Below are 12,060 nucleotides of genomic sequence, written 5' to 3'. Positions count from 1 at the left end.
GCCCCACGCGCATGCGCAGTGGCCGCGGGGGCGAGCAGGGGTCAGGACGGCGGAGGGCGCTCGGGGCCGGTGAGGTGGGAAAGGGGCCCGGGGGAGCTTGGGGGGCCCGGGGCCGTGGGTCTCCCAGTGGCGTGTAGTGGCCGCCCAAATCCTGCGTGGGGCAGAGGGAGGGAGCCGGACACTGCGCTAGCCTCCGCCCCCATCCTCTCTGAAGGGACACGCAGAGGCTGAGCGGGACTTTGGGGTGACAGGAGAGGACGGCACACCTGGGTGCCCCTGGGAGGTGGGCGTGGGGGAGCAGGATGGTCCCTTGGGGGAACAGCTGAGTCCCTTTTAGGGGGTGGACCAGATACCCGAATCTCCTGGGGGATACACTTGGGTCTCTTAAGAGGGAGCTGCAAGGAGGGGTAGGATGCCTGGGTGCCTTGAGAGGGGTTGGCAGAGGAAACGGGATACTTAGTTCCCTAGGGGGAAGCATTTGTGGTCCCTTATGGGGTGCCAGACAGGGGTGCCTGGGGGTCCGGGTCTCTTTAGGTGGAGGGGTGGGAATCAGGGTGCCAGTGTCCCCTGTGGGAAGTGGGGGAGCCCTGGCTGCCCCAGTCCCTTACTGTTAGTTGCTGAGGTTCTCTCTGCACCCCAGGACTGGCCATGGCAGCGCTGCGACTGCTGTACCAGGCTGCCCGTACAGGTGAGGCCGCCCAGGAATCCCCAGACCTCCTGAACCCCTCAAACCCCATTGTGACCCTACTGACCCTCCTGTCCCTCCCCAGGCCCCCTGGCCCCACGTGGCTCCCTGCGCCCACTCAGCACCAGCACCCCCAGGGACTGTTACAGTGAGTACAGCCGTGCCACCCCTGTGGGGGCTCAGCTCCCAGCCCAGGGCTCTGCAGGGTGAGCACAGCTCCCCTCTTCCCGCAGAGTATGTCAACATCCGGGAGCCAGCCATGGACATGCGATCCATCACTGACCGTGCTGCCCAGACCCTGCTCTGGACCGAGCTCGTCCGAGGTGAGACCCTGCTCACTCTTCTCATTTGTGGGGTGACATCCCCTCCCCAAATATGTCATAACTCCTGTTTCTCCCTCACAGGCCTGGCCATGACCCTGAGCTACCTTTTCCGTGAGCCGGCCACCATCAATTACCCGTTTGAGAAGGGCCCGCTGAGCCCACGGTTCCGCGGGGAGCACGCGCTGCGCCGGTACCCGTCCGGGGAGGAGCGCTGCATCGCCTGCAAGCTCTGCGAGGCCGTGTGCCCGGCACAGGTGAGACTTCCTCCCCCTCCTCCTCCTCCTCACCCGGGGCTCCAGCCGTGACGTGTCCCTGCACCAGGCCATCACCATCGAGGCCGAGCCCCGCGCCGACGGCAGCCGCCGCACCACCCGCTACGACATCGACATGACCAAGTGCATCTACTGCGGGTTCTGCCAGGAGGCCTGTCCTGTGGATGCCATCGTGGAGGTGAGTGGGGCCTGCAGGGGGGACTGCAGGGACTCCCTTGTCCCACCACGGTGACTCCAAGGATGACCCCATCCCATCCTGGCAGGGCCCCAACTTTGAGTTCTCGACGGAGACGCACGAGGAGTTGCTCTACAATAAGGAGAAGCTGCTCAACAACGGCGACAAGTGGGAGGCTGAGATCGCGGCCAACATCCAGGCTGATTACCTGTACCGGTGATGGCCCCCACCCGTCCCCCAAATAAAGCATTTGGGAGTTCAGCCCCTCTGTTGGCACTGTGGGTGCCAGCCCCTTCCCATAACTCCGTGTCTGTTCTTTTCCAGCGCTGGGGTCAGACCCCCCTAACCCTCAGGGGGATCCCACCCCTGGGTGTGTGGTTGTGTTTTGGGTTGTCCTTCAGATCCTGGGGGTGCTGGCACCAGTGTTGGGATAGGGGGTGGGCTGCAGGGAAAAGTGTGGGAGGTGGAGGGGGGCAGGCAAGGATGGAGGAGCAGTGCTGGTGGGATTTAGGAATCTGGGAGGGTCATTTCCAGCTTCTGAGGCAGCCAGGTTGGGGGGGCCCTGGTGATCCTGTTCACAGTGGTACTGGTGTGAGGGTCCCAGTGATGCCTGTGATCCAGGTGATCCCAGCAGAGGGTCCTGATGGTACCAGTGGGGGAGCCTCTAGTGGTATTGGTATGGGTGTCCCGGTGATGCTGGTGTGTGGGTACCAGCGTGTGGTGCCTGTGGTCTCACAGTGGTACCATCGTGGGGGGCCCAGTGATCCCAGCAGGGAGATCCCAGTGCTACCAGTTGTTAGGAGCTGTCCCTCAAAGGTGAGAGTAATGCAGGGGCGGATTAGAGTGAAAGGACTCTTAATGATTGATGTTTGCAAATATGTATGTGTAGGGTTTATTTTAGAACAATTGGGTGGCAATGGAAAGCAGGTGTGTTTTGGTCATTATTATCTATAGTAATGCTGCTACGTGGAAGCATTATAAAATGCTACTTTTAAGAAGTGTCTAAGGGAAAAGAGAAAAAAAGAATGAAAATGTAAGGGTCAAAACGAATCACTCCGGCAGATCTTGTAACTTGATTGTTGCAATTTATTTGTCCCTTGGTCAAAGTGATGGGTCTGGTTCTGTCAGCAGTGAGGGAAGAAGCCCACAAAACACCAAGTCTGATGGGTTAAAATGTGATGAGGCTCGGGGGGAATGCCTCAGAAATGAGCCTGGGAGCGCTTCGGGGGTCTCTGTTGCTCAGTGATCCTTTTTCAGCTGCCTCTCACAGCGGCGCAGTTCAGTCTTCCTTCTTCCGGGGGGAAGCATTAGAACGGAGCCAGTCGTGCAAGGGAGGGCCATGAGTATGCCGAGAACGACGACTGCGCCTTGCACGATGCAGGCAGTGATGGTTCACCCCCTTTGCTTTATGCAGATTGGGCAGTAGCACCCTGGGATGCCAGGGATGCCAATCTGGCTCCTCCGGTTTCACGCCGGTGCGGGGGTCCTGCTGATACTGGCGGGCGGTTTCCCGGCTCCGGGAAATGTTTCCCATTTCCATCCTCCTCGGGGGATGTTGCGGGGCTCCTGTCTCCGAGGGGCCGCTCCCCACGCGGTGCGGAACGTCCCGGGGGATGGGTTTGCCGGGGGCGGCGGGGCCGGGGCGGGCCGGGCGGTCCCTCCCCGGGGCCGGGCTCTTCCTGGGGAAGAGGAAGTGCTGGATCCCGGCCGAGCGGGGTGGCGGGTGGGTCCGGAGAGGGTCCGGCCCCCGCGGTCCCGGGGCGGGGAAGCGCCGGCCCTGACTCAGAGGCAGCTGAATGGGGCGGGGGGTGGCGAGGGAAGGGGGGTTTCGAAAGTACTTTGCCAGCCCGGTGCTGGGCACAGCCGCGTGTGACTGAGCGGGCCGGCACGGTCGCAGCACGGGGACAGCCCGGCTCCGTCGCCGCAGAGACGCCGGGGCGACCTTTGCCACCCTCACGGCCTGAGGGAGCTCTCCGTTTCCCGTTCTCATCCCACCCCACTGCCTCCTCTTCCGTTCTGTCCCATCCCCAGGTGTGTGCCCGACGCCTCCGCGCCCCGGGCCGGACCGGGCGTCTCCGGGGGGCCATGGGGTCCCTGTTCCGCAGCGAGGAGGTTTGCTTGGCCCAGCTCTTCCTGCAGTCGGCTTCTGCCTACAGCTGCATCAGCGAGCTGGGGGAGCGCGGGCTGCTGGAGTTCAGAGACGTAAGCAGGGGCTGGGGGTCAGGGGCGTTTTGGGGTGCCTGCGGTGCAGGGGGTTCGCTGGGAGGGCCTGGGTGCAGGGGGGTTTGCTCTGGTCGGGTTTGGGGTGGGTGTTCTAGGGTGCCGTGGGAACAGGGAAGTTGGTCAGGCTGGGTTTGGTGCCTGGGCTGCCTGTTCCCCCGGGGTGCTGAACCCCCCAGTCCAATGTGGGGCCATGCCTTCACTGTACCCCGCAGCTGAACCCCAAAGTGAGCCCCTTCCAGCGGCGCTTCGTGGGCGAGGTGCGGCGCTGCGAGGAGATGGAGAAAACCTTCAGTGAGTGCCGGGGGGCCGCGGGCTGACTTCGGGGGGCTTCTCAGGGGAACGCCCGGCTCAGCCCCTCAGTCTGCCCGTGTGCCCCCCTTCTCCAGCCTTCCTGCAGCAGGAGCTGCGGGCCGCGGGGCGGCTGCCGGGGCCGTGTCCCGAGAGCCCGCGGGCGCCGGCGGCGCGGGAGGCGCTGCGGGTGCAGGAGCAGTCGGAGCAGCTGGCCCAGGAGCTGCGGGAGGTCTCCCGGAGCCGCTCGTCCCTGCGCGACCGCCTGCGGGACCTGCGCCAGCACCTGCACGTGCTGCGCGAGGGACAGCGCTTCACCAGCCTGCCGGTGGGTCCGGGGGTCCCCGCCGGCCTGGGGGGTGCTGCTCTGTGCCTCAGTTTCCCCCAGGCTCATCCCTCTGCTCCGCATCGCCGCAGGCCCCCCTGGGCTCCCCGCCGCGGCCACGGGCGCTCTCGGAGCGTGAGCCCATCCTTGACCCCTCCCTGCACCACCACCTCGACCGCAAGATCAAGTGAGAGGGGGAAGGGTGCCGGGCGGGGAGGTGGAGAGGGGCTGTGGGGCCGTGGAGCAGCTGGGAAACTGTGGGATGAGGCTTGGAGATGACCTTTGGGGCAGTGGTGTAGCCAAGGAGAGGTTTGCCTATCCCAGCGCTCCTGCTGTGCCTCTGCAGTTTCGTGGCCGGTGTCATCCACCCGTGGCGAGTGACCGCCTTCGAGCGGCTGCTGTGGCGTGCCTGCCGCGGGTACCTGGTGGCCTCCTTCGTGGAGATGCCCGAGCCAATGGAGGACCCGGCCACGGTGAGGCAGCACCCAGGGGCAGGCTGGCACGGCTGTGAGGGGGCTGGGACACCAGAGTGACACGGACTGTGCTGTCCACAGGGTGAGAGCATCACCTGGGTCATCTTCCTCATCTCTTACTGGGGCGAGCAGATTGGGCAGAAGATCCGCAAGATCTCAAACTGGTGAGTGGCCACGCATCAGCTCACAGGGAGGTTTATTCAGTAGCACCCACTCTGGACCCTGCTGCGGGGCCGGGCTGGGGAGCCCTGACACCTCCTGACACGGCGATGTCCCTCTGTCCCAGCTTCCACTGCCAGGTGTATGGATACCCGGAGAGTGAGGCCAGCAGGACAGAGGCCATTACCAGGCTGCATGGCCAGATCCAGGAGCTCAGTGTGGTGAGCTGGGTGCCATGAGGGGATGTGGGGGCCACGCTTGGATTGCCATTCCTGACACAGGTGCCCGCAGACGCTGGAGGAGACGGAGAAGTACCTGGCGGAGGTGCTGGACAAGGTGGTGCAGGTGCTGCCCACCTGGCGCGTGCAGGTGCAGAAGATGAAGGCCATCTACCTCGTCCTCAACCAGTGCAGCTTCGATGTCACCAAGAAGTGCCTCATCGCCGAGGTCTGGTGCCCTGTGCGGGACCTCACCCAAGTGCAGGATGCCCTGCGCCAGGGATCTGTGAGTGGCTCGGTGTCCCCATGTCCTCGCACCAGGAATTGTTCAGTGTATCCATGTTCATGTTCTGGGGTTGCTTAGTCGTTCTTGTGTCAGGAGTTATCCTGTGTTCCCATGTCCTTGCTCCTGGGTTTCCTGGTGTCCCATGTTTTCATGTCAAGGGTTTGTTGGTGTCCCCATGTCCTCGTGTCAGGGGTTGTTATGTGTCTCTGTGTCCTTTTTGTGAGGTTGCTCAGTGTCCCCATGTCCTCATGCCAGAGGTTGCTTGGTGTCTGATGTCCCCTCATCATGGTGGAGCATGTGCCAGGCTGGGAGGGGATTGGGGGGCTGGTGCCAGGTGCTGGGCAAGGGGTCCTGGGGCTGGTGCCGGGAAGGGGGGTGTTGTGGGGTGGGTGCTGGGGGCAGGCTCCATATGCTGGGCAGGAGGGTGCTGGGGGTGCCAGGGTCAGGTTCTGGGTGCTGTTCCCGCAGTACCAGAGCGGCTCCAGCGTGGAGTGCTTTGTGCAGCGCGTCCCCACCACGGAGAGCCCCCCCACCCTCATCCGCACCAACAAGTTCACCGCCGGCTTCCAGAGCATCGTGGATGCCTATGGGGTGGCCAGTTACCAGGAGGTGAACCCCGGTAAGGCCCCCTGGCACCCCCTGAGGCCCAGGGCTGAGAGGGGACACCCTGTGTAACGCAGTCCCTGTGTCCCACAGCACCTTACGCCATCATCACCTTCCCCTTCATCTTCGCCATCATGTTTGGGGACGTGGGGCACGGGCTGCTCATGTTCCTCTTTGCGCTCTGGATGGTGCTGTACGAGGACAGCCCCCGCCTGCGGCAGGGCACCAACGAGGTGGGGGCACGATGGAGGGGTGGGACACAGTTACAGACGTGGGATGGTGTTGGGGGCATGGAGTGGGGTTGGAGGTTTGGGACGTGGGATGGGACTGGATGATACAGGATGGGGTGGGTGGCTTGGGACAGGGTCAGTATGGGTCGGGGGGGTGCTGTGGGGCAGGGGAGGTGATGTGGGACATGGGAGCTGTGTTTACCCCCCCTAGATCTGGCTGACATTCTTCGAGGGGCGCTACCTCATCTTGCTCATGGGTGCTTTCTCCATCTACACCGGCTTCATCTACAATGAGTGCTTCAGCAAAGCCACTGCCATCTTCCCCTCTGCTTGGAGTGTGGCCACCATGGCCAACCACTCCTCCTGGAGGTGGGGTCCCACCCCCATGCCCCCTGCCCGGGTTCCCATCTCCCTGCTGGCATTGACACCCCTTCCTCTGCCCCCAGCTCTGCGTACCTTGCCACCCACCCCTCGCTCACCCTGGACCCCAATGTCACTGGTGTCTTCCAAGGGCCATATCCGTTTGGGATCGACCCAGTGAGTGTCCCATGGGGATGACAACGAGGTGGGACCCTCTGTGGGGTGATGCAGAGTCTCACCCACCTTGTTTGTGACAGATCTGGAGCTTGGCCACCAACCACCTCAACTTCCTCAACTCCTTCAAGATGAAGATGTCAGTGGTGCTGGGCATCGTGCACATGGGCTTCGGTGTCATGTTGGGGGTCTTCAACCACGTGTGAGTCTTTGGGCTGCACCCATGGGCTCTGGTCATGCCAAGGGCACTGGGATTGGACTCACCTGGAGAGGATGGTGTGGCAACTGGGGTCTTGTACCCCTGCACCTCGGTGGGCGCTGAGGATATGCCAGGGTGAGAAGGGACAGGCTGAGCACAGCCAATATCCTCCCACCCAGGCACTTCCAGCAGCGGCACCGGCTGGTCCTGGAGTTCCTCCCAGAGATGATTTTCCTCCTGGCTCTTTTTGGCTACCTGGTCTTCCTCATCTTCTACAAGTGGATCAAATTCAGTGCTGCTGACTCCCGGGTGGCCCCCAGCATCCTCATCCATTTCATTGACATGTTCCTCTTCACCTCCAATGCTGAGAACCTCCCGCTCTACCCAGGACAGGTACCACCCCACTGCCCTGGGGGGCACCTGCTCTCCACCCTGGCTGGGAGAGCAAGTGTCAGGAGTGGGGCTGTTCTCAGGTTGGGTAGACCCCAAAATGCTGTCCTTGTGCCCCAGGTGCCAGTGCAGATGGTGCTGGTGGTGCTGGCGCTGGCGTCGGTGCCCGTCCTGCTCCTGGGGACGCCGCTGTACCAGTGGTGCCGGCAGCGTGCTCCGAGGACGGTAAGGCCAGGGGCTGTGGGGGGCTCCATGGGGGTCACAAGGAGGTCTCACTGTTGGTGCTGTCCTGCTGCAGCCGCTGGCCACAGGGGAGCAGGAGCCGCTGCTGGAGGGGCAGGAGGCTGGGAACTCTGTCAATGCCACCACGGAGGATGTGGAGAGTGGGGGGCACAGCCCTGACGCCAAGGTGAGGGGCATCCAGGTGGGCTTTGGTGGTGGGATGAGGGTATCTGTGCCCTCTGCTGATGTCCCGTGTCCCCTCCCTCCCTGCAGCACTTGGACTTTGCCGAAATCTTCATGCATCAGGCGATCCACACTATCGAGTACTGCCTGGGCTGTGTCTCCAACACCGCGTCCTACCTGCGGCTCTGGGCGCTCAGCCTGGCACACGCCCGTGAGTCCCCTTGCTCCCCCCTTGTCCCACTCAGAGCCAGGCACACCCTCACTCCTCCCTCCTGATCTTGTCCTTTCCACTCCCAGAGCTCTCGGAGGTCCTGTGGTCCATGGTGATGCGGAACGGCTTCGTGGGGCTGAGCTACGTGGGCGGTGTGGTGCTGGTGCCCGTCTTCGCTGCGTTTGCCGTGCTGACCGTGGCCATCCTGCTGGTGATGGAGGGGCTCTCTGCCTTCCTCCATGCCCTGCGCCTGCACTGGTGAGCCCCCAAAGCTGACGGGTCACTGGATGGGTCTGGGGGGGGCTGATGGACCCCCCCAGAGCACTCCTCAACCCCCTCTCCTTGCCAGGGTGGAGTTCCAGAATAAGTTCTACGTGGGTGCCGGGTACAAGCTGTGCCCCTTCGCCTTTGCCCCGGACACCTGGGAATAGCCATGCCAAGGGGATTCCAGGGGCTTGGAACATCAGCTGTGCCCCAAATTCCCCCCACACTGGACCCCTGGAGCCTCCTTGGTGGTGAATAAAGCCATCCCTGTGTCTCCCCCCAACTCTGCGTTGCCATTGCTTGGGTAGGAGGTGCAGGGGGTGCTTGGGGGTGCCCCCCATCACTGCTGGCTGTAGCCAAAGGTGGGGGCTGCGGTGGGGCCGTAGGTGCTGAGCTGGGGGAAGGCAGGCAGAGGGTAGGGCAGGGTGCGGGGTTTGGCTCCCACATAGACACCAGGGGGGCAGGTGAGGGGCTGGAAGGTGGGTGCAGGGAGCTCAGGGAAACTGGGGGGTGCTGCTGGCTGTTGGGGGGCAGCAGCCAGAGTCCCATGGCTGCGTGGAGCCCCTGCGGGGGGGAGAGGCAGCAGCAGGGGCTCGGCCCCCCCTGCAGCCCCCCTACCTTTCTCCTGCTTCTCGGGGTGGGGGGGCAGCGGGGTGGCCCGGGCACGGGGCATCGCACCCAGCAGGGACCCTGCCGGCACCCCACACCTGCAAGAGAGGTGGGGCGCTCAGGGAGGTGGCTCGACATCCTTGCCGTGGTGTGGGGACAACGTCCAGGCGTGCCTTACCATGGCTCGGGGTCGCCGTCCCGAAATCCCTTGGCAAAGGGGTTGCTGGCGATCTTCAGCTGGGTGATCTGCGGAGGGGAGCGGGGTCAGGGAGCTCCTGGGAGGGTGCCCCGATTTCCATCTGGCTGGTGCTCACCCGGTGGTTCTGGTAGGCTGTCACTGCCATGAACTGGGTCTCAGGGAAGCTGAAGGACTTGAAGTTCTGGTGGGCAAAGCGCTCGCTGTCGCGCCGCGGGTCCACGAAGACGACGTGGAAGCGGGGCTGGTAGCGGTGCATGGAGTTGAGGATGATCTAGGGATGGGAAAGAGGAGGTGGCAGGACCCCCCCAGGCAGGGATGCATTGTGTCTCCCCCATCATCCAGCCCGCAGCGGGGTCCTCACGTGGCCGTTGTCGTCCAGGAGGTTGTTGGTCAGCTTGAGCTTGTCGAAGGACACGATCTGCCGCATCCACTGGGCGCCCTTGGCTGGGGAGTCGGGGTGGAAGTGGACACGGCCGGGAGCCGCTGGCTCAGCCCGGCCTGCCGCCAGCCAGGATGAGCTGTGGAAGGCGTATCTGCAGGGCAGGGAGGGGCTTAGCACCCCCAGATCTGGTCCCCTGCCCCCACTGCCCCATCCCCACCTGTATCTCTTGTCATCCAGCGGGATGAAATCCATGAGCAGGACATAGTCAGCCAATGGATCCAACCCCGAAAGCTTCACCTGAAAGGTGGGGAACATCCTCCTGCGCAGAGAGCGGGGTGGGAAGGGGGTGCCCCCCAACCTTTGCAGCCCCCCAGGCCACTCCGGTTCCCACCTGCCTGCCTTGGTGACGATCATCTCGGTGCCCAGGCGGTTGAACTCCTCCCAGAGGCTGCCCATCTCCAGCCGTGCCGCGGCATGGCACACGTGCCGGTTCTTGCCGCTGGCCCCCGGCCCCTCGCCAGCCCACCCGAGGCCAGGGGTGCATGGAGACCCCTCACCTGGGCCCCCCAGGAAGGCTGCAGAAGATAGAAGGGGTGTGGGCTGGGAGGAACAGACCCCATGCAGGGCCACCCCATCACACCCCTCCTCGTTGGAGATGGTGACACGTCAGGGTGTCCTGTCCCCCAACACAGGGGGGTTTTATCCCCATCCCTGCCACACCCCAAAACACCGCAGGACCCCACCACTGGGTGCAGTTGTCATGGGTAGGTTTTACCTGCCATGGGTGTGGTGGGAGGGCAGGAGGTGTCCGTGGCTCCGTTCCCCGGCATGGTGGCAGTGGGATCCTGCCAAAGCCCCCTCTCAGTGCAGCGCTGGCTCTGCAGTGTTCCTGCAGCCTGCTGGGGGTTTTATGCCCCAGCTCAGGGATGGAGAGGCGGGGGCTGGAGCCGAGGTGGTCCTTGGGGGCTGGAGCACGGCCCCCTTGCCCAGCCTGCATTCGCGCCTTGACGCAGTGACGATGGACGGGAGGTGAGCGGTGGCACCGCTGGGACCACCACCAGCCCCCAAACAGGGCTTGGGCAGGAACATCTTTCCTGGGGTCTTTTTGTCCCTTCATATCACAGATCTGAGCGGGGGGAGGTGGGGGCTCCCCCAGGCAAAGCCCCTCTCGGTACGCAGCCGTCACCACCTGATATTGAAAACCACGATGAGGTGTTGAGGCATTGGCAAAGATCCACCGCTCCAGCAGAGCCTCTGCGGCTCTGGAGGGAGGAACGAGCTGCTCCCTCCCCATAACCCCCCCAAGGTAGGTCCAGTCTCTGTCCTGGAGCCTGGGACCCACTGTGCCCCTCAGCAGTGACAGCAGGAGATGGATGGGGACAAGCAGGCGCCGCGGGCTCTTTGTGGGAGGTGATGGACACCGGGATGGGGCGTTCACTGGGAAAAGCAGAGGGCTTATTCCAGAACCCCCCTACTCCCCTCCAAACTGCACTGGGGCCATGGATGCTATCTCATAGCACACCACGGAGTGTATTCTAGAGGGATGAGGGATGCTGAGTCTCTGGGAAAGGGTCTGGAGCACCAGGGGATGTCCTTGTGGGGATACCGGTGGCTTTCTGTATCTGTTGGTGTCCCAGCACTGGCCTGAACTCCCTCCCTGCTCTGCACAGAGATGGACATTTTCTCCCAACTGGGACTCAGCCTTCTGTCCTGCCTTGGGTTTGGCACTTGAGCATCGTAACACGGAGGGGACCACGTGTCCTCAGGTACTGTGGGGTAGCCTGGGCAGCTCCAGCATTTGGGACCAGGGCCAGGAGTGATGTGAAGCAGGGAGAAGCCGCCTCCCCAGGCTCCCCCCGCGTCCCCCAGCCGTGTCCGTGCCCTGCGGAGCCGGCTCAGCCCCATCCATCTCCTGCTGTCAGCCAGCCTGGGCTGCGGGGCGGAATCGAGCGCCAGATGAGGAGGTGTGAGAGAGGCAGAGCTGACAGCGGGCAGGAGCGTGGAGAGGACTCAGGATCAGACCTGCCAGGGCTCATCCGCAGCTCCTGGACCTCCTGGGTGGAACTGGATGAGCTTTAAGGTCCCTTCCAATCCGAGCCAGGCCAGGATTCTCTGGCTATGTAGATGACTGCAGGTGGGTCTCCTGAATCCCTGTTGAGGCACGTGATACAAAATGGGCTTTTCAAAACGAACTTTTTTGGTCCCAAATGGGAAAACGGGAGGCAGAAAAACTTGGAAAAAGAAAACAGTGAATCTTTCTCACGGGGAATAATTGCCCCAGACAGCAGGACAGGCTGGACAGAGCTGTGGAGGCCACCAAGATGGAGCAGGAGAAGAGCATTAGCACACAGTCAGATGACTCCCTGCAATGAGCCTCTGACTCAGCTGGAATGGGGAAGTGAAAGGGGCTTGGGGGGGCAGTGGGGGAGAAGAGGAATTGACCCTGTTTCGCAGGGAACAGCGAACAGCAGCAAAGTGGGGTCAAGAGGGAAGTGAGAAGGTGGGAAGTGACCATACTCATTTCTCAACCAGAAATACATGTATCTGTTAGGTAAGAGTGGGCAACTCTTGAGCAGCAGTTGGCTCTTTATTTATTTTATTTAGTAA

General features: G+C 62.9%; 4 protein-coding genes across 6 annotated transcripts in view; 2 read left to right on the top strand and 2 right to left on the bottom strand.

The window, feature by feature from the left end:
- LOC110467579 (DNA repair protein RAD51 homolog 1) overlaps positions 1 to 12,060 on the bottom strand; it is a 346,458-nt gene that overhangs the window by 320,750 nt on the left and 13,648 nt on the right. The window lies entirely within an intron of this gene.
- Positions 6 to 1,757, top strand: NDUFS8 (NADH:ubiquinone oxidoreductase core subunit S8). 2 transcript variants are annotated; one of them, XM_021524765.3, is made up of 7 exons: positions 6 to 69; positions 641 to 688; positions 771 to 833; positions 919 to 1,008; positions 1,090 to 1,262; positions 1,330 to 1,458; positions 1,544 to 1,757. In XM_021524765.3, exons 1-7 carry the CDS (start codon positions 12 to 14, stop codon positions 1,673 to 1,675), a joined length of 693 nt encoding a protein of 230 aa, XP_021380440.1. In that variant the 5' UTR covers positions 6 to 11; the 3' UTR covers positions 1,676 to 1,757. The 2 variants fall into 2 exon arrangements, with proteins under 2 accessions (XP_021380440.1, XP_021380441.1); XM_021524766.4 differs by having other exon boundaries at positions 16 to 74.
- On the top strand, positions 3,142 to 8,546 carry TCIRG1 (T cell immune regulator 1, ATPase H+ transporting V0 subunit a3). Of its 2 annotated transcripts, XM_021524764.4 has the most exons (20): positions 3,142 to 3,178; positions 3,487 to 3,657; positions 3,891 to 3,969; positions 4,065 to 4,294; positions 4,384 to 4,478; positions 4,638 to 4,764; positions 4,846 to 4,928; positions 5,051 to 5,144; positions 5,215 to 5,427; positions 5,896 to 6,046; positions 6,124 to 6,263; positions 6,472 to 6,629; positions 6,707 to 6,797; positions 6,878 to 6,996; positions 7,173 to 7,386; positions 7,504 to 7,608; positions 7,682 to 7,792; positions 7,879 to 7,999; positions 8,086 to 8,257; positions 8,349 to 8,546. In XM_021524764.4, the coding sequence occupies exons 2-20, from the start codon at positions 3,541 to 3,543 to the stop codon at positions 8,428 to 8,430; spliced, it is 2,502 nt and encodes an 833-aa protein (XP_021380439.3). In that variant the 5' UTR covers positions 3,142 to 3,178; positions 3,487 to 3,540; the 3' UTR covers positions 8,431 to 8,546. The 2 variants fall into 2 exon arrangements, with proteins under 2 accessions (XP_021380439.3, XP_085437439.1); XM_085581313.1 differs by lacking the exons at positions 3,142 to 3,178; positions 6,472 to 6,629; positions 6,707 to 6,797.
- Positions 8,453 to 10,747, bottom strand: TBX10 (T-box transcription factor 10). The gene is made up of 4 exons (XM_085582361.1): positions 10,229 to 10,747; positions 9,433 to 10,098; positions 9,187 to 9,342; positions 8,453 to 9,118 (listed from the first exon to the last, which is right to left on the bottom strand). The coding sequence occupies exons 1-4, from the start codon at positions 10,745 to 10,747 to the stop codon at positions 9,047 to 9,049; spliced, it is 1,413 nt and encodes a 470-aa protein (XP_085438487.1). The 3' UTR covers positions 8,453 to 9,046.

This window comes from Lonchura striata, chromosome 5 (genome assembly GCF_050655825.1).
Source record: "Lonchura striata isolate lonStrDom1 chromosome 5, ASM5065582v1, whole genome shotgun sequence".
Taxonomy (NCBI): domain Eukaryota; kingdom Metazoa; phylum Chordata; class Aves; order Passeriformes; family Estrildidae; genus Lonchura; species Lonchura striata.
This window is presented reverse-complemented; position numbering and strand designations above follow the sequence as displayed.

Bases quoted from the DNA above. Each gene is read 5' to 3' on its own strand.
- NDUFS8 (XM_021524765.3), top strand. From the start codon at position 12: ATGCGCAGTGGCCGCGGGGGCGAGCAGGGGTCAGGACGGCGGAGGGCG. The intron at 70-640 runs GTGAGGTGGGAA...TCTGCACCCCAG, and splicing joins GCGGAGGGCGCTCGGGGCCG to GACTGGCCATGGCAGCGCTG. The intron at 834-918 runs GTGAGTACAGCC...CTCTTCCCGCAG, and splicing joins CACCCCCAGGGACTGTTACA to AGTATGTCAACATCCGGGAG.
- TCIRG1 (XM_021524764.4), top strand. From the start codon at position 3,541: ATGGGGTCCCTGTTCCGCAGCGAGGAGGTTTGCTTGGCCCAGCTCTTC. The intron at 3,970-4,064 runs GTGAGTGCCGGG...CCCCTTCTCCAG, and splicing joins GGAGATGGAGAAAACCTTCA to CCTTCCTGCAGCAGGAGCTG. The intron at 8,258-8,348 runs GTGAGCCCCCAA...TCTCCTTGCCAG, and splicing joins CATGCCCTGCGCCTGCACTG to GGTGGAGTTCCAGAATAAGT.
- TBX10 (XM_085582361.1), bottom strand. From the start codon at position 10,747: ATGGGGAGGGAGCAGCTCGTTCCTCCCTCCAGAGCCGCAGAGGCTCTG. The intron at 9,343-9,432 runs GTGAGGACCCCG...TCCCATCCCTAG, and splicing joins TCCTGGACGACAACGGCCAC to ATCATCCTCAACTCCATGCA. The intron at 9,119-9,186 runs GTGAGCACCAGC...TCCCCTCCGCAG, and splicing joins CAGCCTACCAGAACCACCGG to ATCACCCAGCTGAAGATCGC.